The sequence below is a fragment of the Osmia bicornis genome, chromosome 11 (assembly GCF_907164935.1).
Source record: "Osmia bicornis bicornis chromosome 11, iOsmBic2.1, whole genome shotgun sequence".
Classification (NCBI taxonomy): Eukaryota; Metazoa; Arthropoda; class Insecta; order Hymenoptera; family Megachilidae; genus Osmia; species Osmia bicornis.
In genome coordinates this window covers 1,378,071-1,403,740 of record NC_060226.1, presented here as the reverse complement: position 1 = coordinate 1,403,740, position 25,670 = coordinate 1,378,071, and the positions used below count along the sequence as shown (strand labels likewise).

The window sequence follows — 25,670 nt, the reverse complement described above, 5'->3', positions numbered from 1 at the left end:
CCAGTTAAAGTATTACTGTCGTTATCGCTCTCAACGGCACGCGCAATTTAGCTGGGAAAATAATTTCCATGCAATTTCAATTATACGTTCGCGCCTCGTCGTTTGGTACCGTTTACGTAAGCCGTTCATTATTTCGTCGGAACTTGGTCAGTTTTTCATCCGTCGTTTTCCGGTCGTTACGTGAAATTCACGTTCGAACAAACGCCGCTGACCGGACCTCGATGAGTTTCCTCCTCGCGAACGTGAATTAACTCGGTCGTTACGAAACGATTGCGTAACCTGCAATGCAGAAAAATACCGCCGCTGCTGGTGGCTGCATCAGCTTCTATTCGGATAGACGTAAATAATTGTGGTTTTCAATGATTCCACGGTGAAATTCGAAGGTCGTCCTAAAGGTGTCCAAGGGTCGCTGTTTCAGAGAGAACCACTTGCACTCGATCGTGTTTAAACTTTCCTTCGAACGATTTACTTCCGGAAGATTCGGATCATTTCGATCTGATTTGAATCTCGTTAGAGTTCGAAAAACAATTTCGAGGAGAATCGAGACATGTACCTTCGGAACGAAACGAGGACTTTCGGTTTCGAAGCACACAATCTAACCGACGCGACACGAAACATTTACGTCTTATCAAAGCTTTAATGAAATAGATAATTAGCAAGCAGTGTCTCGTGAATCTGATTCGAAAACGCAACAAAGAAAATCTGTACATTCGCAATCGAAACATGTTTACCTGCAAAAAATGGTGGTAAAGCCGAGTCTGTTGGCGATGCAGAGCCAACAGGCTCTGCAGGAATCGCGGGGTAACCAACTGGCCCAATCGACGTCGATCATTTTCACTTGGATCGCATGCTTTTAATTAGACCGCGAGGGTGGATGCAACCCTCTACCAGGGTTCTCGACGAAGGTGAACGAACCGGGTGAAGAAATAAAACACACACACGGTGGACACAGGATCGAAAATTGTTGACACGACGCACGGTCGACGTACAGCATGAGAACTGGGACCTGGAATGTGGTCTTTATCAGACCCCGCCACCTGATATCGAACTCTTATCTTTCTTCTCGTTCCTTCTGTGTGCATACGAGCGTCGTTACTATCTTCCTCGACCGTGTGTGCACATACACGTAACCTCTTTCAGTACTCGCCTTCAACGAGTAGACTTTGACACACAATTGCCGACAAGTGTTTCCTACTGTCTACTACTATTTCTCTATTTCAAACGAACTAATTGTCTCTTCCTCTCTATCTCTTTTTTATTCTAAATACCAGACTGCACTCGCGACATACCATATGAAAACAGAGGGAAAACGTAAATTATTCTTTTGAATTTTTCATTTATCAGCAACTCGTAGCCGGAATAACGAGTTCCCTTTTCCTAAAACGATAACAGATCCCTGAAAGTCATCGACTAGCACTCGCGTGCGTACACGTGTCCGATCGAATAGTCTGCCTCGCAGGTAACACACCGTGTGTGTGCACACCTGACAGAACAAACAGCCTGATCAATCGTGCACGCGATAGACTCAACCCCATCGATGAGTCACTCGAAATGAATAAAAGAAAAAAAAAAGAAGCCATGGAATCGACCTTCTTACCTGGCTCGTAGAAACGAGAACGCGGCGGTATCTAATGCTATCGAACGTCAACGATCTTCGTCGACAGAAACGATCGTTCCTCAATTAACGCGAATAAAAATATAAATTGTGCTCTAGTTGCTTTAAAAAATTACAATTTGTTGAAATCGTGAAGGAAAATAATGAAGGATAATTTTTCAACTTTGTCATATTTTAATTATTAATTAATAATTAAATTAAATTAATATTTAATGACATAATTAAATTAAAATTAAATTAAATAATAAAAATAATGAATAATTAATTTAATTATGTCATACTTTAAATTTTCGTTACAGGTTCGGATAAAAAAAGTTAAAAAATTGCCTTTTATTATTTCTTTCCCGATTTCGGCAAATTTTCATTTTTTAAAACGACAAAGACAGTAATCCGCGTAAAACGGGTGTAATTTCATTCTTTTGAATTTTAATTTTTCCCATAGGGACGTGAAATTTAAAAAGACTACGGCGGTGGATACGAATGCATTTACGAAAATGCATATTTCACTTTCGTTTGGGAACGAGGCAAAACCTTCCCACTCTGGTTTAGTGACGATTGGCTTCCGGTTGTCAGGTGCGCGTCCCTACGACTCGAGGGGCAGGAAACGCAGGTGTACACTAGGTGGATCCACCCTACCTGGAGGTCCAACTAACCCAAACTCCACTACGGCCAACTACTACCAAAAGCCTGTTTCACGCTTTGCCCGGGGCAAACCATTTACGCTCGGCTCATTTCTTTTTCCCCTGCAGCCAGAGTAAACTCTACGCGTCTACGAGCATCCGTTTAAAACAAAACAAGCTGTGTTACACTTGAATGTGTAACAAGACGAGATGTGTATGCACGTGGAACGCAGTTACAGGGTTAAACAACAAGAAGATTCTAAAGTAGAATTAATTTGTCGGAGATTTCGTATTTAATAGGACGTTCAGAGGTGGACTAACGTGATCGGTGGTGTGAAAAGGTGACGAAAAAGTCCTCTGGGAATAAATGAAACAGGAAAAGCCAGGATAATCCAAGCGTGGAGTAGGCTTAAGCGTACAGTCGGTCGGAAATTCGTGGAGGACTGGTGAGGTTTTCGAGAGGGGACGTATATCACAATGACATCAGGTACGAGTAAACAAGTAAAGCCAGCCGCGTCGGCTTTTCCCGTAACGATTTCCATTGAAAAGGCCACGATACCGTGAAACCTCGCCGCCATACGCTTAGTAATCGGCTCGCAGACGCCATTCAATCATTATAGCCCGCCAGATTTTTCGTTTCAAATTCGAAAGATGAAATAATTTCTATTTAGGAAATCATCGGTTAGATCCGAAAGGCTCAACGTTAAAAACTTTGATCTCATATTAGAGTCTGCCGCGATTATTTATTAATTCGAGGCTCGGCGTGACTGGATTGCCAAGAAATATCGTAGGAAAGAGAAACGAACGACCGTCACTCTATCCGAGCCGAGAATTCCTTTACGAACGTAGTCCCTGCACGTACTCGCATGCCTGCTCACCTCGACGATCCATAGATCTACGAACAACGGAAATCCTTCTGTGATTTTTCATTTATTTCGTTATCGTTCCAAGGAACGACCATTTTCAGGACATCGTTCGACAAAGGATAAACAAAATTGAAAAGAACTCTAGCTTCGGGTATACTTCCGAAAGGCCCCCCCATCCCAGGACAACCAAACTTCGGATTTATAGTAATTGAGTAACCTATCCTTAGGTTAGGATTAGGTTAGGTTAGGATAGTCATTTTCCGTGGAAATGAGTTCTTATTGAGATGATAGGGGGGTCCTACACTTTTAGAATACCCTGTATATCTCGAGAGCGGTTTATTTGCCAGTTCTGAATATGGTCTCATTCGATTTCTCGTCCCTCAATTATTATACATCCGAAGTTTGGTTGTCCTAGAGTGGGTGGGCCTTTCGGAAGTTTCCCCCTAGCTTCGTACAGCGCTTAATTTCGTTAAGAAAAGAAATTTGTTTCATTGAAATAAGTATACCTAGAGGAAAACTATTGCCATTGTTGGAATTCTTGCGAATGAAAAGATCGCGTTTTACCTGAGTGAAAGGGGGTAATCGTCGTTGAATATTACTAATTTTTATTACAGAACGGACCCGGCCGTTTTACGACCACGAGAACCATAATGAACTTTCAATTAGCTTGCTCGTTTCAACCTTGACAATAGGTCAGTGGCTCTCAAACGAACGTGAACGGCATCCAAGTGTAAGACGAAGGATTACGTTGCTTGCAATTGACGCGAAACGAATGAGAAAAAAGAAAAAAAGAAGGTCTCCAACGAACTCGACCTATTTCTTTTCTTACGAGATTTCTTTCGATCGGAAGACGCCGATCAATTGCACGCCTTCGACGCTATGCAATAATTACAAGTTTCGAAAGAAAAACTTGAAAGTGCATTCAATAATTGCATTATTAAGGTCTTTTCTTTTGATACAAGGAAATACCAACACGAACCTCGTTCGAACCTAACACGAACAGGAAAGTGCATGCACTTAAAAAGAAGTGACTTATTTAAATTTATTACAAAGTAATTAAGATACGAGTATCTCTGTTCGGTAATAAGTATTTAGGCCTTCTAACGAGAAAGCATTACAGCTAATGCGATGGCAAAAAAGTGGATGAGCTCGAAGAAAAACTGTTCGTTTAAATCCTTACAGACAAATTAAAACAAAAACTTTTCACTAACGAGAAAGTATTACGGATAATAGTAATTTAAGTTGATTCCAATTAACGGATAGGAAAGTAGTCGATATACAGTGGGTCACAAAATTATTCGCTCACCGTTTAAAAGAGAATACCTCATTTAAAATTGGACCAAATGACGTGAGATTTCTCGAGAAACTATAAAAATTAATTTACCAATTAATTACGAACGATTTCATTTAAAATTGGACCAATTGGCTTGAACTTTCTCGAGAAGCTATACAAATTAATTTATTAATTGTAAGATATGTGCTCTTGTCGTTTTAAAAAATTACAATTTGTCGAAATCGGGAAAAAAGTAGTAAAAGGCAATTTTTTAAATTTTTTATTCGAGTCTGTAATGAAAATTTTAAATATAACATAATTGAATTAATTAATTTAATTATTTTTATTATTCAATTTAATTTTAATTTAATTATGTCATTAAATATTCATTTAATTAAAGTATGACAAAATATGACAAAGTTGAAAAACTACCCTACACTATTTTCTTTCGCGATTTCAATAAATTGTAATTTTTTAAAGCAACAAAAGCATATATCTTAGTAAATTAATTTTTATAGCTTCTCAAAAAACCTCAAGTCATACAAAACAAAATTGAAAAGAACTCTAGCTTTGAACTTTCATGACTTTGGGTACCTTCGAATCGCGCTTTATTTCATTAAGAAAAGAAATTTGTTTCTTTGAAATAAGTATACCTAGAGGAAAACTGTTGCCATTGTTTGGTCCAATTTTAAATAAGGTATTCTGTTTTAAACAGTGGACGAATAATTTTGTAACCCACTGTATCTGCAAGAAAACCTCGATGAATCTTCGATTTCTCGTCTCGTGAGATTATTTACCATTAATCCTGAGCATCGTCGCTGAATAATTGATCTTATCGTTAGTATCAGCAACGACACGCGACCGACTGGTTTCAACGGGTACGCGACGTTAATGGAACTACGATCGACTTTCCACGGAAACATAATCACATGTTTCTCTTTTCAAATCGATACACGCCTTCAACCTTGAGCCTCGCGATAGTCTAAATAGCTGATTCCCGAGGAGATAGAAAGAGAGAAGAGAAACATCGATAAAATGCTCCATTTCCCAGCTGCAGCAGCGTTGTTGCGGCTCATTATAGTGGAAGATTGGAAAGTATTGTGCGGGGTAACAGGGGGTATTTAAGTACCGTTTTCCACGCGTTGGAAATTCATCGACGAACCTTCCATGACATTCGATTAATCGGTTTGATTAACGACCGCCTCTCTGTCAACGTTCCATTATTCGATCCTGTCTCACGATCCGTACTTCTTCCCGTTGATCCACTCGTTTACTCGTCCTCTTCCTCTTTTCTCTTCTTCCTGTATTATTTTTTTTTTCAAAAACAGCAGTGCGATCCAATGAATACGATAACGAAGTCACAGATTGTAATATATGTTATAAAGAATTTACAATTTCAACAGCGCTGACTGTTCCTATGTCTAATTGATAAATCCATTAGGAAACCCAGAACGAATCGTTCTCCTTATCTTCTTCCTCTTTTCTGGATTGCACAATCGTCATACTTCCTCGTAAGATTACCGTTTAAAAACTTTCTGCAATTTACGCAATTAATCTCAGTCGGTGTTGGACAATGACGTCACGAGTCATTAAGAGAAAGACTGTTCACTTTCTTCTTTATCTCTGGTCAGACATCTGACATTTGTTTCATTCTGTCATCTTGCCACATCGCGTACGCTAAATAACTGCCCTACGGCTGTGGAATCGTCCAGACTTAATCTAATCTATCCAAAATCATCATTCCATGATGATCTATCCGATTCGAAGACACCGTTTTCAGTCAAACGTGCGTTAATCTTTTCTCTTTTCTCTTTTTCCTTGGAATATTTTTCAGCTAAACGTTCGAAACTAGTTACCGTGAATATTATGATGCGCACGAGAAACAGCCAGCAGGCTGATACATGCAAGTGCTGGTGCTCGAGAGTGCGCGTCGAGTGCTCGTTCACTGCGCTCTTGGCGGGCTCCAGGAAAGTGGTTTGAACTGTTAAAGCGGCGCTCTCTATATCCAGTAACTTTGAAACTCCGAATCGAGTGCTTTCGCGTGTTTCTTCCCTTCAAAGTTAATTACCATCCTCTTCTCGTCGGTTTCGTCGAGGCGGGATTAGAAATCCGTTTCATCCAGTTTACTCGACGAGTTCCACCTCTCGAAACTGCTGGAAAATCCTCCTCCCCAGATACACCGGCGGAATTAATTCTGGACACTTTGAATAAAAATATTCTTTATTTCATATTTCTGCAGAAAACGTATATTCTGCTACGCTAAATTGATACCGTGATATTTTTATTGTAATCTATAATGTTTATACTTAATATTTTCACACGATTTGGTTCGTGAATGTTTGAAAATTTTCATGTAAAAAAAATCTAAACTGTGTTGTTATTTTTGTTTCAAGCCAATCACAGGATGAAAGGATGAAACGACATATTAATTTTTTTCTTCCTACTTTGATATGTTGAAATTGTAATTTTTATTGTATATTAAAAGTATGACTGTAAATATAAGCTACGCTCTAAAATTAAAAATTTCTGTCTAGAATTAATTCCACTAGTGTATTTCAACACCTTTTTCTCATTTATCTGTCCACTTTATCATTCGCAATGCGTCTTCAGTATCGAGATTGTCTCTATTAAGTTGATCCATTGTTTGCTCCAACGAAGAATCGGTCACTTTATGTTAAGAATATCGACGAATCGTTTGGGTAGTCCTTTTCGGGAACCTTTAACCTTCGAATTGATATAGAGCAAGTGCTATTTCGGCACACTTAAATCAACTTAATTCAATGTAAAAAGATTTGTTAAAATAAATGCAAACGTCTTTCCAAAAAAAAAAGTACTTGAAAAATCGTTTTCTTTCGGCCTCCTGAATAGATATAATCCCTTTAAACGATACAAGTGTTTGAAATTCACGTAACAAGACTTTTAACTTTGCATTTGGCTCGTGTACACCGAGCCAAGGAACACGGCCGAGTAATAAAAGGCATTGAACGAAGCGCACAATGCAACAAAGAAACAATAGGAGAGGCGTCGATTCGACGATACCAATGCCGTCATCGTCGTCGTTAAATCGTCTCCACCCTGTCGTTCGTCTCCGTTTACGGCGCCCCGTATGCCTTCTTTTTTTTTTCCTCGTTCTCCTCTTCTTCTGTATTACGCGTTTCATTTCGAAAGGGAGATGTAGGTATACGTGGTCGGAACAGGAAACGCCATGGGAGAGTGAGCAATCGGTATTCCATGGGCTTGTGTCACGGTGAGCCTCCACGAAACGTTTGCGACCACGAGAACCGAACCTACCGTTGCACCAGATGCTTCGCCGTCTTTCTAACGATGCTAATCGTCGATGCTTACATTCGCTAAATCGAAACAATCAATAACACCGGTATGGGATAATCAATACAAAGAATTACATTTTTAATTTTTTTTTTACATATTTACAATTCTAAGTTTAATTTTGGGATAAGTTTCCGAATGGCCCCACCAAAATTGAGAACTCAGGTGCAGTATATAATCTAAGTTGACTGCCAGAAACCGATTAAAATTGGTTTCAGAGTATTACCGTTTTTGAGATATCGTGGTACAATTTTATACAATTTTGTATAATTTCCGAATGGCCCCACCAAAATTGAGAATTCAGGTGCAGTATATAACCTAAGTTGACTGCCAGAAACCGATTAAAATTGGTTTCAGAGCTAGATGTTTTTGAGATATCGTAGTAAGAAATTTGTGTACATACAATTTTGGGACTACGTATGCGCTATTCGATACTGCGCATGCGCTATTCAATACTGCGCATGCGCTATTCGATACTGCGCATACACAGAATCCAACCTAACCTAACCTAACCTAACCTTACCACGATATCTCGAAAACTGTAAGACATCCAGCTCTGAAACCAACTTTAATCGGTTTCTTGTAGTCAATTTAGGTTATACAGGGTAAGGTTGCTCAAGTCGTACCTTGTGAAAGGCATGTAAAGGCATTTTATATAAAAGTTCCTACATTAAAAATTTAAAAAAAGAAAACCAATAAAACTGACACTGATTTTGTAATATTTGTGCAGAAAACCGGGAGGAAAATATAATTCCTGGGTGCATGATTTGTGCGCTGGAGTTAACAAAAGAATAAAGAAATATGTGTGATGTTTGTACTAACTGAATATGTAACATATGTAAACAGATTAATAAAAAAATAGGTTTTAATTATTATTGTTGCTTATAGGTGGAAACCAGTTCCCTAATCGTAAATGGTGCCGCTATAAGTTTTTAAATATTTAGTTTATTTCATGTAAAATCATACAGAGTTTTGAATTTTATTATAACAAATAATATCAATGTTCGCACAAGTTTTGAATAACACTTATAATTCTTATTTATTTGAAAAATTCTTAACATTTATACGAATTTTTTCTTAACTTGAGCAACCTTACCCTACCGAACCCGAGTTCTCAATTTTGGTGGGGCCATTCGGAAACACAGCCCCGGTGTGTAAGGTTTATATTCTAAGAGATATTTCATGTTTAGCGTCTAGCGAAGCAAACGAACGTTGTCCTCGAGCCGCGTCGTCAAATGCAAATCGGCTCGAGGCGACGACGTGAAAAAATGTTACAAGACTGTACACGGGGTCGTGTGCGAGCCTGTACGTCGGAGGATGTCGGCTCGATATCGATTTCGTGAACGCAAATCGATATCCGTGGCTCGGATAACGGATACCAGACCACCAATCGCAGGACTCGGTCACGGAGCGCTTATCTTCGAGAAAGTCTTTCTTTATCTCCGAGATATCAAGGAATAAAATTACCAGTCGAACAATTACATATACCCGAGTGTCCGGACACGATCGAATAAATAAAAGTTGAAACGATTCGATCGCTGCAGAAATAGTTATCAAAAAGTCAAGGGTAACGCTTCACATTCAAGCGACGAGGCGTCAACATCCGTTGAAACAGGAAATTCATTGCAGGGAAACGAGGCTCGCAATCTGTACAGGTTTTCAAAGGGTTTAACCGAGAAAACGATGAGAAAAGAACTAGGACAGCGACGGCTCGATCGAGATCCATAGCGAAAATAGGGAAAAAGGGAAAGAAATAATTGCGATCTAGCAGCCTAGTTCCTAGATGACCTCGTGTCACCAGCGTTTATCTAAAAGTCGAAAAAGCTCTCGTTTCGGGCCATTCACGCTGTGCTCCTCTGTCAAAGCGACTCCTCTGTCAATGGATGCATTCATTCGCACCTGTACGCCTCCCCTGATCCCTTTTATGAATACCTACACGGTCATTTTCGTCTCGTTTGTGTTCCTAGTAACTCGCCGACGAAACTTATTAAGTAAACGTTTGTTTGATGAAAAAAAAAAAGACACGCGCTGTTCAACAATACGCTTTCGACTCCTTTTAAATTCTCCGTAACGTGCAGTTAATTAACGAACGATCGTTACTTTTGAAAGGCGGCTAATACGTTCTAAAAATAGAAGTGAATTTCGCGCGGAAAAAATACGAATGTAATTGTAATAGAAAGCGTACGAAGATTATTCGCAAGCGTGGAGGCTGTTGGACCGCCTTTGCTCGGCCTCCTTCGTCTTTGTCGTACGCTCGTAAGTAGACGAAGAGTGAGAAAAGGAACGAAGAAGGGAGGAATCCGTAGCCAAGACGACAGCGTTTCCCAATCTTGCCTGCTCGAATACCATCCTGGCGAATGTCACTTTCCTCTTGCGATCAACTCGCTCGAAACTCCGTACGGAATTCTTGAGCACAGTGCTCTTGTGAATTTCAAACCCCGAAGAAACGAGATATTTTTTCGAGCTATGAAAATTGTGTCATGAAGCAATAACCTAATTGAATTACTAATCGTAGTCAATGAAATTGATTTCGCGTCTCGATGAATGATAATAAGTCTCGGTCATTGGCCTGGTATGCAGGCAATAAAGTTAACTCTGTTGCAACGTTTGTGTTTCTCCGAAATCAGCTGATGCACAGGGTGGACAGGTTGGGAAACGCTGAGATACAGCGAGGCGGTGGATCGCGAGGACTGGAAAACGCATTGTTTAGGTTGCACTTACACCAGCCTGGCCGGGTGGGTGTGTCACAAGCGTGAAATACCGGCCGGACTGACTACAGAGAGACCCCGGTGTCCACTTTTGCCGACTACTATCCCGCCACGTCGGAGATTCCGGTAGGAACTTCCCGATAGGGTCTAGAAACCGAACCCTAGTGACCCTAGATTCCGAACGTACATGTTCATGTATGTACCAGGACTCTGCACGATCCTCTGAACCGAGTGGCCTACTCCTACTCCATCGACTGCACTTTCTACAAATTAATTGCGTTCGTGCTTCACGGACCACGAACTTCTGACGATATGCGTTCAATTAAAACTTCCATGAGCTAGTTGACTAAACACCGAAAATTCCTCGAACCTTCCCTCTCTCGTACGCCGTCCATCCTATCCCATCTTCCGGCGATTATGTCATCTCAAATTCTGGACCTGTCCTCTCTACAACCTTGCAGGTAGTTCCTACTATGGTACAAGTTTCGGAAGAAAAACTGTTAGCTCATTCACAATACAATCGCTGGTAGAAAGTTATTCAAAGAATCTTTGGGGATCTATTCAAATGCATGGCTGATCTTTCAACGGGAGAACCGTATGTTTGTCTACCTGGATCTCAACTCCTGCGTTGGTTTCTCTCGATAACGGAGATCCCTGGTAACGGGGAAGCACAGGTATCGTGACGAACACGTACACCGCGACATCTGACAGTCACCTGCAGAGTTCCGTATGCACCGGAAGGGTAACTAGGATGCAGTTGCATTCGACGGACAACTTGCAGGGAACTGCGAGATCTACGCCTACGTCCTCTCAAGCCTTTCCTTACAAGGAGTTCATCGGTGAAACAACCAGGTTTAGCTGTCTCTCGACGGACAGATAACGCGTATGAACCGAGTGAAATATACTTAATGAATATGATAATACAATCCTTTCGCTTTTCAAAGTAAAGTCAAACAGATTATACACGTATGTATAATGTAATCTGCAGGAACGTTCTTCACGGCGTGACGCAACGCTAGTCAGGCGCTGGCAAAATAAGAAAGAAGCATGCATCACCGTAGTATTTTTCTTACTCACCTGCAAATTGGCTTCTGATCGTCACGTTCATCCGGTGTGTTGAGGAAATTGGCGTCGTTCACCGCCGAAGAGGTGGATCCCCGCGGCGACCTCGGGCCGCCCTCCGGTTCGCCGATCAGGACTTCTGTCTGACCATTTTGGAAGGGACTGCTGGCACGTCGTTCTCCAATTCTTCCGCCTTGCACCGGTGTCTGCAAACGTGAATCATCGTTAGTCGAAACGCAGATATTTCAACCTTTTGCGTTAAAGGGTATAGCAGCATAAGATGGTCAAAAGTGCCCTTCAGCACTATTTAATAGCTTATAAAAAAAACTGTTACGCACCAAGTTTCAACCCTGTATCTGAACTGGGAGGGTAGTTAGAGGGTACAATCGAGAAAACGGTTTTTGCCATATTTTTCCTATTTATTGATATTCAAAAAATCTGAAAAAATTCTAGAATATTCTAGACATGTTTTTTTTATGATTGTAAATTTTTTCAGATTTTTCATCAGTTGTAAATCCCAGGCGTGAAAAATCAAAAACGAAAAATTGAGATTTCGGGTAGAAGCGATTTCGGCACCACTTTTTTGATACTGTCAGTAATTAGATATTAGCATGGCAAGTATCTCCAATTTTTTTCAGAAAAGAAGCAAAAACCGACATTTCGTGCGATAAGATGAGAAATACTTTCAATTTTTACATTTCCTTCACACACTCCGTGTACCATGTGATTTTTAATATTCTTGCACTGGATGAAGCAAGATCAGAATGAAGAAAATGAAGTTATTGTAAATAATTAAAAATTACGCTCAAAGGCACTTTTGCTACAATGAACCTTTGCGTCTGTCAGACGAGAATAGCATCGGGCGCGAAGGATTATTTGTATACAAAATGTAAGTTTCACGGTATCCTTTGCAATTAATTATGCAGGAATGAATTACGATTCCGGGAAATGTTTACTTCACACTTGCTCAACCACGCGCACAGGCGGCGTTTACATAATCAACCAGAGAAGGAGAAATCATTTTTGCCGCTGGGAAGGTACAAAGAGAGAAGCGAACGACCAGTCGGATTTCAAGGATATTAAATCATCGATGCAACTCGCCGTTGCATTCTACGTCGAGGCACGTATGAATCGTTTCGTACGGAATGATATTTCTAAGAAGAAAATCGACAGACCAAAAGTTTCGTCTCCTCGGGGCAGATCTGTTGTTTCTCCGATGCGTCCTTTCCTTCTTTCCCGTCTTTCACCTCCTTCCCTAAACCCTTTGGAATCGTACCGTTGCTCAGCTTCGGTGTGAACGAGTTCGAACTTGGTTCCCTGAAACAGATTTTTCCAAATTTTTCAATGTCTTTCGATATATTCTGGTAACGAGAGAAACGGGTTAAATAACCAGGGAAATTTCGCGGAGAATCGAGTTATGACGCACGAATGGCATTCGGTATAAAAACAACGACAGGGTATGCGCGGTTGCATCGCAATGGGATATCAATCACGGCAATCGCAATTTCTCGCATCCGGTCCGTAATTGTACTTCCCATCGGTGTTGTCGTGAATTTTCACGTTTCTACTCGAGAGCGATAAAAGCATTTTCCATCGCAGAAAATCGAAACCGTTTGAGAATGCAAAAAGTGAAATTATCCACGGCAGCGTAATTGAAACGGTGAATATAACGAGCAGGAAGGCGGAAATAAAACGTCTATAAAATAGACGCGGATATTATTTGAATAAACCTTTTTAAAGAAAAATTCCTTTTTCGTTCAATTAAAATATATTAGTACAGGAATAAAAAGCTCTGAAACGTCCCGTTCAATCAGATATTTCAAAGAATGATGAAAGGAATGAAATGGCACTTACTTGTCGGCAAGCGTCACGGTTATTTGGTTGCCCGTCACATTTTTGCCCGCACTGTCCCCGCTCGTGGACGCGACTGCCTCGTTGATCTGCACGTGTGCATAGACAGAAACGAAAATACACGGAATACGAACAACAATCAGCTGAGTTTTACCTGTCGGTTACCAACCCCCACCCGCGTTCCTCGCGGAAACAAAGGCTTACCCGACGCGACAGTTCGATCGATGCTCTTTTTCCCTTCCTTCCTTCCTTCCTTTCTCTGCCAACACACATGATCGTGCCAGGAAAAACAGAGTCAGGAAAAAAAGAAATATGGAAAGAGAAAATACTGGCAACGGTTTTCGGGCCACAACCTGTGGAATACGCGGGAACGAAGCCACGCGAGTTTAAGCTTAGTTCACACTTTGTAATTACGATGAAATGCTGCAAGAAATTGAGTTTAACACCTTGAATGCCACGGGGGTCACCGGTGACCGGCATCGCAAATTACAGGCACTCCAATAATTAAAAGAAACTAATAGAAAAATATTATTTTCAATAGTATTGTTATAATAAGGTACCAAATTAAAAGCTCAACATTTGAAATTTGAAAATTAATAATCCTGCAAGAAATTGAGCTTAACGCGTTGAATGCCATGGGGGTCACCGGTCGGTGACCGGCATCGCAAATTACAGGTACTCCAATAATTAAAAGAAACTAATAGAAAAATATTATTTTCAATAGTATTGTTATAATAAGGTACCAAATTAAAAGCTCAACATTTGAAATTTGAAAATTAATAATCCTGCAAGAAATTGAGCTTAACACGTTGAATGCCATGGGGGTCACCGGTGACCGGCATCGCAAATTACAGGCAATCCAATAATTAAAAGAAAATAATAGAAAAATATTATTTTCAATAGTATTGTTATAATAAGGTACCAAATTAAAAGCTTGACATTTGAAATTTGAAAATTAATAATCCTGCAAGAAATTGAGCTTAACGCGTTGAATGCCATGGGGGTCACCGGTGACCGGCATCGCAAATTACAGGCACTCCAATAATTAAAAGAAAACAATAAAAAAATATTATTTTCAATAGTACTGTTATTATACTAATAATGTAACGTACCAAATTAAAAGCTTGACATTTGAAATTTGAAAATTAATTATTTCTATTCTTAATAATACGAGCTCTAATACGTATTTTCACTGTGGCAGTCGACGTGTTAATTAAAACTGCATATAAACACGTTGTAATTTCAGGCAAGATCAAGCAAGTTCGCAATGACGGCATCGGAAAAACGAGCCTAGCCAAGATCCAAAGGATGAACCGTAACAAATTGTTAAGTGTTTAACCGTGTGATTAGTAGCTAGCTCGTTTGCCAACATCTGTGGGAGTATCTTGGGCGTAAGCTGTATTGTGAATCAATCTTTATCCAAGGCCGTCCATGATCCCGTCCACCGTTCACTCTTAACTTCGTTTACTTTGCATTTCATGTATCGTAAGCAGAACCCGTGACGTGTATCCTTATTCCCTGATCGATTCATTCGCGAATCGTTGTTCCATTTGGACGAAGAACGAGACATAGCTGGTTTGGAAATACACTATGAATTCGCGGTTGGTCTTCCGATTGGAATGTTCGATGGATCACGGTCGAACGTTGATGGAATAGAAACTCCTGACTGTTTGAATACAATGGAACCGTGAGATCGTAATTTATCTGATTATCGATCGCCGTTTAAGAGAGAACGTCGCTCGAACTGTACGCGAATCGATTAACCTGTTGATCGAATGCATAAACCAGGACTGGAAGAATCTTACCTGCTGGTGTAAAATCGCTTGAATATCCCGCGGTTGAATCCTCCAGTGGGATGCCAGCCTCTGCAGTCTTTCTTTTGCTGGCCTGTAACGAAAATGCCGTTTCATTATCGTATCATTGAAACAATTCATTTTCTATGATATCCATAGTGTGGCCTTAAAGGGGGTTACCACTCTAGAATATTGAAAAAATCGTAATTTTCTTTTTGCTTAAAAGGTGCCTTACTGTCTTAAAAATGATATGGCAAAAGATTATGGGTGGGAAAAATCGCATTTTTCACACTGGCAGGGTTTCTCATAAATCAAACAGATCACCAATCGATTTGAAAATCTAACAGTATATTCAAAACTAAATTCTCTACCGAACTACGTAGGATTTTTTCATTATATTCCATAGTTCTTTTGTTATAAATAATTTTCTGGCGATTTTTTCTTGAAATTTTACATTTTTGCAAAAAACCCTACGTAGTTTAGTAGCTGTTCTCATATGTAATCGAAAATATTTTCGTTTTTTATCCTAAGTTAAAAATTGCAAAAGCTGCTGGTCCGTTTAGCCCTACAAAAAAGCAGAGCCTATATTTTAACTAGAATCACTTAACAAAAATTAATTTCTAAAGTTTATTAGTTGTAAAATAAAGGCATGCTTACAGAATTTGAATTTATTCGATCATTTAAAAAAAAAAAAAATATTCCCAAAATATGCCTATTTTTTTCTTCCTCTAGAGTGGCCTAACCCCTTGAACAGGTGATACAGGAATTTCAGAACACCCTGTAGAAACGCCTAAACGTGCGCAAGGTGAACTGACCTAAAACCAGTAGCCAAAGTATCTCATAAAACATTAATGTTATAGCAAGCGCCAGTGAACTTGGCTACGAACAACCGCCAACGTTTCATTCAAAGACTTCCAAGGACTCGTGTGAATTTTCTACGCCAAAACTTTGACAGACAATCGCGTGAAACCTCGATAAATTTCTATTAGCTAACAGTTATTTAAAAACAGGAACGAGTAGTTACCTTTCGACAGCGATGATCCAAGCTTCTCGAACCCGACCAGCGTTGAAGCCGTCCAGCTCTACTGTCAACAATTTTACAAACAATTAATCGCGAATACAAACTCTGTCTCGACGTTATTTATTCAAAGGAAATTCGTCGTCCGAGGAATGGAGAAAAAATCGTGGCTTGATGCCACTTTAAAATTAGGCCCGACTACTTCTATTTAAAATGAAGCTAAAATCACCGTCACACACGGCGTAATAATGAAACTTCGAACGAGTCGAAGAGAATACCGTTTCCTGCATCATCGTCCACCTCCTCGTCGTCTATGAACTTGATGCTGGACAAATCAAAGTATTTCGCGACATCCTCGGATTCCTGTTCGTCCGCCGGGAACTCGATCGACTTTGAGCCATCGTCGACCACGGATTCGTCGACGACGAACCTTCGTCCATCGATTCCCGGCCTGGACAAGCATCCGCAAAGGATCACCCTACGGAAAAAGCTGGACATCTTCGAGCTATCCTCTATTCGCCAACTGATTCTTTCCACTTCCATTCATTCTCGACGCGTTTATTGCTCGCGGAGGGTATCAAAGGGTAAAAACGCGGTGTTTCTTCGAGAAAACTTGAGAAACTTTCGCGTGGAAAACTCGTGGAAGGTAGCGAACGGTCGGAAAAGCGGCGTGATTCGAAGAAAATCGTTGGGAAACGGAGAAGAACGACGAGTTCTCGCGCACGTGTCGCCGGACCATAGAAAATAAACTCTCCGAACAGGGACAGGAATGGATGGCATCGGCGCTGGTAGCGACCAAGGGGTTTATATTTGGAAATGTTCCACTGGTATGGCTGGTGAAAATGAACAGAGGAAAGACGGTTCAACGTACTTTTACGCCAATGCCTTCCGTTCAACAACAACACACACCCTCTTACCGTGTGTCTAAACTTTTCTAATCAACAGAAATAATGTATCTCAATCGTCGATGACTTTACTGGCGACAGGGTCCGAAATCAACGAATTGTAAAACGAACAACTACAAGAAATTCCAATGTTTAAATGCAATAATTTCTCAATTTTGCAAGAAGCAAAGTATATTTTGAACAGGACCGGCCCTGAGATTTCGGGGATCCAAGGCGAGCTCCGTATATGACGTAAAAAAAAGTAGATCAAATAAAATTTATAGAATTAACATTAAAGCGAAATACTAACATACATGTGTAAATATAATTTTCATAAGTATCTTTTTGTATATTAATAGTGAAGAATTATTGATTAAAAGTTACACAGTGTAAAAACCTTAAAATTCTTGCTCTATTTCTACGCAAACACGAAAAAGCCATCTTTCATACCATGGCTAATAATTTTGATCACCCACTTTATATACATCAAAAGATTTTTCTGTATTTAAAAGGACTGGCAAGATCCTTTGAACGTGTCCGAAGTGTTCTAGAGACTAGATTATACAGCCAGGGCAATTTAGAGCATGCGTTTTCCACTGCTAATGGTTCGATCTTATCGAGAAGCGTCAACTCAATTTACTCCGTAGCGAGGATAGGAAAGTGGTCATCGTTAATCGAATTTACTTTCACCCTGTAACCAGGAGGTGTTACTGACAGCTTCGAAGAAAGTATTTAGCAATTTCTCGGTATTTTACTAATTAGGAACAGAGAGAGTACTTTCGACTATAAAGAGGCTATTAACGCTCTTACGTAAAATCATATTATTTTCAATTCTACTACCCCTGTTTTCCGAGACACCCTGTGTACGCGTATAGAGTGCACTGAAGAACGTTTATACAGTTAGAAAACTGGTTTTTCTCTGTTGGTCGCGAATCAACTATTATCGAAACGTGTTTACCGTACACACTGTACATAGTCAACAGATGCTGCGTACACGTTTCTTTCCCTCGACACATTGACGTTGGACTTACGTCGCCGGCAAACGATTAAGACTTACAAAAACATTATGACATTTCAATAAATCTGTGCTAAAATAACACAGGTTAATTGGGGTTAACACATTGGAGATGTGAAAATAATCTACCTCCTGAAAATTGTAAAAAGAACACGAGGTATACTGCTTTCCACTTCTCAAAAAGGTTCGCCATCACTGCTATAAAGTAATGGATCGAACATGAGAATCTGTTTTTCTAAAAAGGATAGAAAATGGCTTCTTTGCTCATTCTGGCACTAAGCGACTCGCTTTGGGGGCGACTTGAAACAAAGAAGAGGGGGTAAGCGAGTTGCTTATTTCGAGGCAATACTGTAGTCAACTTTCGATCGCCTGTATCTCGGAAACGAAAGTTCGCATTGCAAAACGATACTAGAGTTTTCGATACCTTTCGCATCGAAGAATATGCATTTAAATTCTCAGGAAGATCGAAGATCGTCCACGTACGTATCTGAACGAGTATAAAAGGAAGAGTTTTAATTGCCTGATTGATCAGGTATTTGTAGCGCACAGTAAAAGCGAGCCTTCTAAAAATACCTAAGGAAAATTCGTATCACAGGATGACCTGATAATCAAACGAGCCAAGCATAAATATATTTTCCAGCGATCTATTTTCTCCTCTCTCGCCCTTCGCCGTGCATTTAACGCCCGTGTAAAACTCCTACACACGTTCTACCGACCCTCTTATAGGTACACCTTCCCTCGGTGTTCCTCTCCTCTCTTTCCTTTTTTCCACTTCCTTCCTCTGTTTCTTCTAACCGCTAACCGTTTCACTCGCCACGCTATCCAGTAATTGTCCCGTGCTCGTAACGCGTGCAACTCGGAAGGAACGTACGCTAACAAGTGGCTGAACCACCGCAAATGATACCCTCGAATTCCCAATCGAGACTCGATTTTAACCGTTCCCCAACGATTTCCTCCTTTCGATTCTTCCTCGTTGCCGAAACAGGAAGAAGCGTCGAGGTTCTTCTTCTTTTTCCTCTGGACAACGAATCATTTTCGCCTTGCTTTAGACCGGAGATTTTCTATTTTATCGGGCATTCTATCGATCGTGCAAGAGTATTTTCAGACGCTCGATGAACGAATATGTCTCAAAGTAGATGGTTAACGCGTACACTGGACCGTATTAATATTCGGATACCGTGATAGGTAAAGTAACTTGAAAGGTAACTGATATAGTTGATAGAAACGCAACAAAAGTCGCCCCGATGATTTTGCGTCAGATGCAAGAGTAATGAATACTTGAATATTAATCGAAGTAAATGCAAATCTAAGTTAGTTATACAAGCTTTAATATTAATTTTAGAAATTTTGTCATATATGTGAAGGGGCCCCTTTTCGGAGCTCGCCTCGGACCCCTGAAATCTCAGGGCCGGCCCTGGGTCTAGACAATATAGGCGGTCGCCTAGGGTTCCCCAAGGTCCAGGGCCCCCGTAAGACGATTTTGTGTCAGATGCAAGAGTAATGAATACTTGAATATTAATCGAAGTAAATGCAAATCTAAGTTAGTTATACAAGCTTTAATATTAATTTTAGAAATTTTGTCATATATTTGAAGGGGCCCCTTTTCGGAGCCCGCCTCGGGCCCCTGAAATCTCAGGGTCGGCCCTGGGTCTAAGGCGGCCGCCCAGGGCTCCCCAAGGTCCAGGGCCCCCGTAAGACGATTTTGCGTCAAAGAATGCAAGAGTAATGAATACTTGAATATTAATCGAAGTAAATGCAAATCTAAGTTAGTTATACAAGCTTTAATATTAATTTTAGAAATTTTGTCATGTATGTGAAGGGGCCCCCTTTCGGAGCCCGCCTCGGGCCCCCGAAATCTCAGAGCCGGCCCTGGGCCTAAGTAAACTAGGCAGCCGCCTAGGGCCCCCAAGGTCCAGGGCCTCCGTAAGACGATTTTGCGTCAAAGAATGCAAGAGTAATGAATACTTGAATATTAATCGATGAAAATGCAAATCTAAATTAATTACACAAGCTTCAATGTTAATTTTAGAAATTTTATTTGAGCTACTTTTTTATGTCATATATGTGAAGGGGCACTTTCTTGTAGCTCGCTTTGGACCCCCGAAATCTCAGAGCCGGCCCTGGGCCTAGGGAGTCTAGGCGACCGTCTAGGGCCCCCCAAGGTCCAGGGCCCCCATAAGACGATTTTGCATCAAAAAATGCAAGAGAATCGATGTAAATGTAAATCTAAATTAGTTATATAGGCTTTAATGTTAATTTTAGAAATTTTATTTGAGGTACTTTTTTTATGTCATATATGTGAAGGGGCCCTTTTTTGGATCCCGCTCCGGACCCACGAAATCTCAAGGCCGGCCCTGATACTGACCAGGATATATCGCGTATCTATCGATTTCGAGCGCAACAGAAATTTCACTGTTCACAATTCAATTTTAATTCTATGCACTTTTACCAGCCCTCCCCCGCTATTAATGCGCGCGCTTTTTGACCCTCTCTTCGAGTTCCTCAACCATTAAAGGTTATTCACTTTAGAAAGAGCCGGTTAATTACCAGTCAAACGAAAGAGCACGCTACCACTCGACGCTCGTAAATCTCGTTACGCGACAACGAATAATAATGATCGGACGCGAGAACGGTATTAATGTTTAAACAATTCCCCTACCAAGCGAACTCGAAAACACTTCAAACGGACATCGTAACGAAAATAATTCCTAATAATAGCATATTAGGATTAGGTGTACCTATAACAGTACTCAACGACCATCGAATAATCGAATAAAAAAATTAATCGATTATCGATTCCACGTAACTTTTCTCGTTTTATTTCAATTCCAAGACATGACAAAAAGAGCAAGAGAGAGAGAGAGAGAGAGGGGGGAGATGGAACGAAGAAAGAACGCAGCTCGATTCCTTTTCCTCGCTGATACGAACGGAACTCGTTTCGATGGTTCGATTTACCGACGATACTCAATCGTTTACCTTTGTTCCAGCTCGAGTAGCGAAGGAACCGGTGCTCTCGTTAGCAAGAATCCTAATTCGCAGACGACACCGATCACCGGGTTAAGCAAGAAATTGCAATCGCGACAGATTCCTCGTCTCCGTTTTCGCGGACGGAAACGTTGCCGTTAACGTGTCACGTAACGATGACACATTGTCGCACCGCCGCGCGCCTCGCGTCTCGTCCTCCGCCGAACGAACGAACAACTCTACAAAAACGCATTTCTCTCGTTCGCAGAGAGATACGACCCGTATAACACAAGCGGGGGAACAAACGTTGATTGCGCAATAATCGAGCGGAGGACGAACGAAACGTGGCCTTAAAAAGCAACACGGCAAGGAAGAAAAAATGAAGAAAAAAAAAAAAGAAATGAATAAGAAAGGAGAAGCAATCACCTTCCGTATCGACGACACCTTCTCGACTGCGATCGACGATTAACGGTAAACAACTAGAGATCGTGGAAAGATTCTGGAGCTCGGTAATCTCGCATCCTCGGAATCCTAAAAGATACGTCGGCGCACCCAGCTGCCATCTGGTTCGTCGTCCCGGTTCCCTCGACCGGTAAGACAACCGCGTAGTACGCTGCTCGCAGACAGACACAGAAACGGCCACGAATGCACTGGGAAACCCACCACGAATCCGCGAACAAAACGCACACTTTTACACTGTAAACACACTCGGTCTAAGGATGCTTCCTGGTTCGGCGAAAGGAACCCGCTACCGTGAAACGTCCTGCGAAAATTCCACTGGCAACCACGCGGAAAAGACAAGAGGTTAGGAGGATGGTAAGAGCGCGCGGAATCTCGCGGAACCGCTGGCACGTATGTACGGTTCCGTACTAGCGAGAACCGAGCATGACAGCGGACACATTCGAAGGTTAGATTCCCTCGGTTCGAATGTGCTGTTTGCCTCTCGCCGAGTTCTCTTCACTGTTTCCCATTGCCCCCTCCGCCCTTCTATCGTGACTGGTACACACAAGCGACGACCTGAACGTTTACCTGGCGAACGCCGGAACCGCACGAGGTAATACGAAATCGGCCGATCTCTCACGCGACCGTACGGTTTGAATCCTGAAGAACTACGATTCCACCGAGGATAACTTTGATACGAACGATTCAATTGAGAAGACAGTTAATTACTTTGTAAAAACGTTAAATCGCATTGAACATTGAACAGAAACTCCCTATTCTTGAGAATCGCTACGAAAAAGGTGTCCTCTTCGACAAGTGTTGCCGCCATACTGGCGAAACTATCGATCCTAATATCGAAACTCGGTATCGATCAACTCGATGTTCGATCCACAACCCCTGTTACTCAATTTAACTGCGCCATTACGCGCAATCGAACGATTTTATGAAGTTTCTTACTTACTATTTGTAAATCCGCATTAACCGACAACATTTTTATAAACTAATGGAAATTAGAGAACAAACGTTTTGGAAAAACACTCACCCATCTTGTTTCCGCTTCTCCTCCGCACTCGCAGACATATCGTTCGCGATTCGATACACTAAGACAAGAGACGATTAATCGATTAATCGATTTGTCTAACTATCGATCGATATCAGACCAATTAACGTTTAAAAAATTAACGTGGAAAAAATAAATAAACGTATGAGATACCTGATAAATATACTGAATGACTTCGGATTGACTGGCATTTTCCAACGTATTACCATTCACTTGTAAAATTTCATCGGCCACTTCCAACGTGTCCGCGTTGTCAGCCGGTGAACCTGTAGCATATTCGATACCAACTTCAATTATAAAACAATATTGGTAACTTAATAATTTATAAACACGACAAGCTTTTATGTCAATAATTTTATGCGGTATCGTTTTCCAAGAAAAAAAAGCAAAAAACATAAAGATAGATAAAAACGATTTTACAGCTAAAATACGTTTAAACGTGTACGTGCTTAATGAGCAACTATTGTAACACTCCTTAAGCCATATAGGCCAGTGCTAATTAAACAGGAACAAAGAAGTTTCTCGTTTCACAGTGACAAACAATAAATTTATTATTAAAAATATCTATTAATATAAAAAATGTAATTGAAATAATTAATATAATTATAAATATTAAGGTAAAATTATGGAATGATATTAAATTATCAAAATAGGGGGAATTAGAATCTTGAAATGAATACTTATATCATGAAGAAATTTTTAATAAAAAATTAAATTTTATTTGTTATAATGCAATCGATACTCACCGTATAGTTTGATCTTGTCATTGTGGTTGATCAGTATGATAATGTATCCTCCTAAATCGACCATTTTCGCTGGTCTTTATGATAGACGCTGGTCTACTCGATTACAAGAAGAGAGCGACGCTTTGGTCGAATCTTGACGCGACGTGCACGATTAAACTTGACGACACACGAAGCCGCCCCATCATCACCGAAAAAATGATTCGCCGATATTAACGTCGTTATCGCGTCCCATTCTTTTCGCTGCTCCTCTTGCATCCTCGCGTTCCATGCTACTATCGACTTGGCGACCTATATTTCCGCTAGCAACACCTACGTTTTCCGTAAACGTGAACGCATCCTCGAAGACTTCGAGCACAGTTTCTCGATCGGTTGATTCGAACTAACGGTCGCCAAAGTCGCGCGGGAATTTCAAACTTCACTAACAATTACTAAGCTGTTGCATCCACGTACACCGATATTAACGACTACAAACGACGAGAAGATTATCGACGGGGTATTCCTTAAGAGAATTGCGTTAAATTGTTAAAAATAAGCGTCGATCATTCCTTTCGATAAACAGGCTTAGCCTGTTACTTCCGGTTGGAGGAACGATCTCTCTTGCCTCGTGTTTAATTATACGTAATGTATGCACTTTAATATACGCACGGAAGTCCTGATAAGTCGCTTGACACGACTCTGTTTTTCTTCTACGAAGGTGAACGTGAAAAGAGTTCGGAGGAAACCCTCACCGGGGCCCCGAGCGTGGGCCCCCCTACATCCTTGTAACAATGTCGCCTTCCACAAATGATCACAGAGTTCAGAATCTCTCGAGCCCAAGCTTATCGATTACAGCTTTCACTGAATGCGACTCCTCGCTCGGTTCGCTCATCCTGATTACTTGCATCCTTGAGCGCATGGGTCTTTGCGAGTGGCATCCGTGAAACGAGCCCCGATTCGAAGAGGCGAAATTCTCAGCGGCTAACCTCATCGCTTATTGTCGTTTCGATAATACGCACACACTCCAAGAAGGAGCCTCGATAACACTAAACGAAACACATTCTCTTCCAACGTCGAAAACCCATATGCAATTCTCTACCCTCTTCCTTTCTCGCTCCTGTCTGAATTATCTTCTTCCTCTCCCACCCTTCCACTCTCCCTTCCGCCCACCCTCTAGGAAGGACACTTACGACATCCCAATTGCACGCAGGACCAAAGATGAATTTCTCACTCGAACGATTAACGTGTACTTACACGCTAAATATTCTCGCGTAGTTTATTAAATTCTATACACGCTTAACCTCTCTCCTTATTTATCTCTCCCTACTTTTACTTCGATTCTGTTTCAAGATCGCGCGAACCATCACAGCAAATTCGACCACCCTACACTCGCCCGATGCACATTACAACACTTTTTTCTATTGCCCGATCGCAATTATTTTCACCGATCTGGATACGCACTACGATCAAATCGATTATTCACCGAAATCCGACAACAATAGTTTCCGCCGATCGAAAGCGATCCTCTTCGTTTCCCGCGATGTCAGAGAGGTTTAAGGTATCGGCGAGGATGGGTGTGAACCTGTGCGTGTTAACCGACGGCGGCAGCAGCCCTGACATCGCTCGTCGTCCGGTGATCTCCATCCCTCGCCGCGAAGCGGCGGCAGTAGCGGCTAAACACGGCGCCGTCGTCACTTTCGTGGCGGTAACCCCTCCATCTTCGAGTTGCCAATCCTCCACCGCACCGTTGCTTTTATTACTTGCATTGTCGATTCATCAATAAAATGCTCTTCATTTTTTATACAAATTTTACTTTCATTTTTATTCACCTTTTATTCATCCATAACGTTTTTTTTTTTCGAATAACGTCAAACATTCGATACTTGGATAGCACTTATTCAAATCGCGAATATATTTTAATGCTGGAAGAACAATCGCCACGATTAAAATTAATAAAATGGAAACGTAAGCTGATGTTCGATGAATGTACTCGCATACATATATTCAATATGGAAAAACGTGTCCGCGCACGTGCGTCGGAAAATCAGAGTTCTCTGAGAGAAAGACGGAGAAAGAAATGACACAGCGCGTGATCAATATAGGGGATGCTAACTCTGTAATTGCTTGTACAGTTCTCGAGCTAGTTCCTTTCAGCTTTCACCTTTCATCTTACGTGATTAATATCAGCTGGTTCAACTTACATTTTCATACAATTATTGTAAAACTCTTCTTCCATCTCATCTTCCATGTTCGTATTACGTTTAGATAATTGAATTATTTACTTGAATCTAACATTTAGATTGTACGAATAAAAATGTTTTAAATATTTTCACCTGATATTTGTTGTTTATTGAATGTTTTAAACTTCTGAATATTCTAAATGCAATGTGCATCAAACTGTAACTAATTACCATCGCAGTTCGAGATGGCGCTATTATATAATTTCGGATC

The 25,670-nt window shown here is 40.8% G+C and overlaps 1 protein-coding gene across 4 annotated transcripts in view; it reads right to left on the bottom strand.

Moving 5' to 3' along the window:
* LOC114878600 overlaps positions 1-25,555 on the bottom strand; it is a 46,524-nt gene extending 20,969 nt beyond the window's left edge. The window contains exons 1-8 of one of the 4 annotated variants that reach the window (XM_029192592.2): positions 23,244-25,555; positions 22,651-22,763; positions 22,480-22,537; positions 16,140-16,200; positions 15,128-15,209; positions 13,326-13,411; positions 12,647-12,788; positions 11,487-11,677 (exon numbers count right to left, since the gene is read on the bottom strand). In XM_029192592.2, coding sequence (XP_029048425.2) covers positions 11,487-11,677; positions 12,647-12,788; positions 13,326-13,411; positions 15,128-15,209; positions 16,140-16,200; positions 22,480-22,537; positions 22,651-22,763; positions 23,244-23,307 — 797 coding nt within the window. In that variant the 5' untranslated portion in view covers positions 23,308-25,555. Of the gene's footprint in view, positions 1-731; positions 1,094-11,486; positions 11,678-12,646; positions 12,789-13,325; positions 13,412-15,127; positions 15,210-16,139; positions 16,201-22,479; positions 22,538-22,650; positions 22,764-23,243 lie in introns of those variants that run through there. The other 3 variants (XM_029192594.2, XM_029192595.2, XM_029192596.2) reach the window with 3 other exon arrangements.
* Between the last annotated feature and the right edge of the window lie 115 nt (positions 25,556-25,670).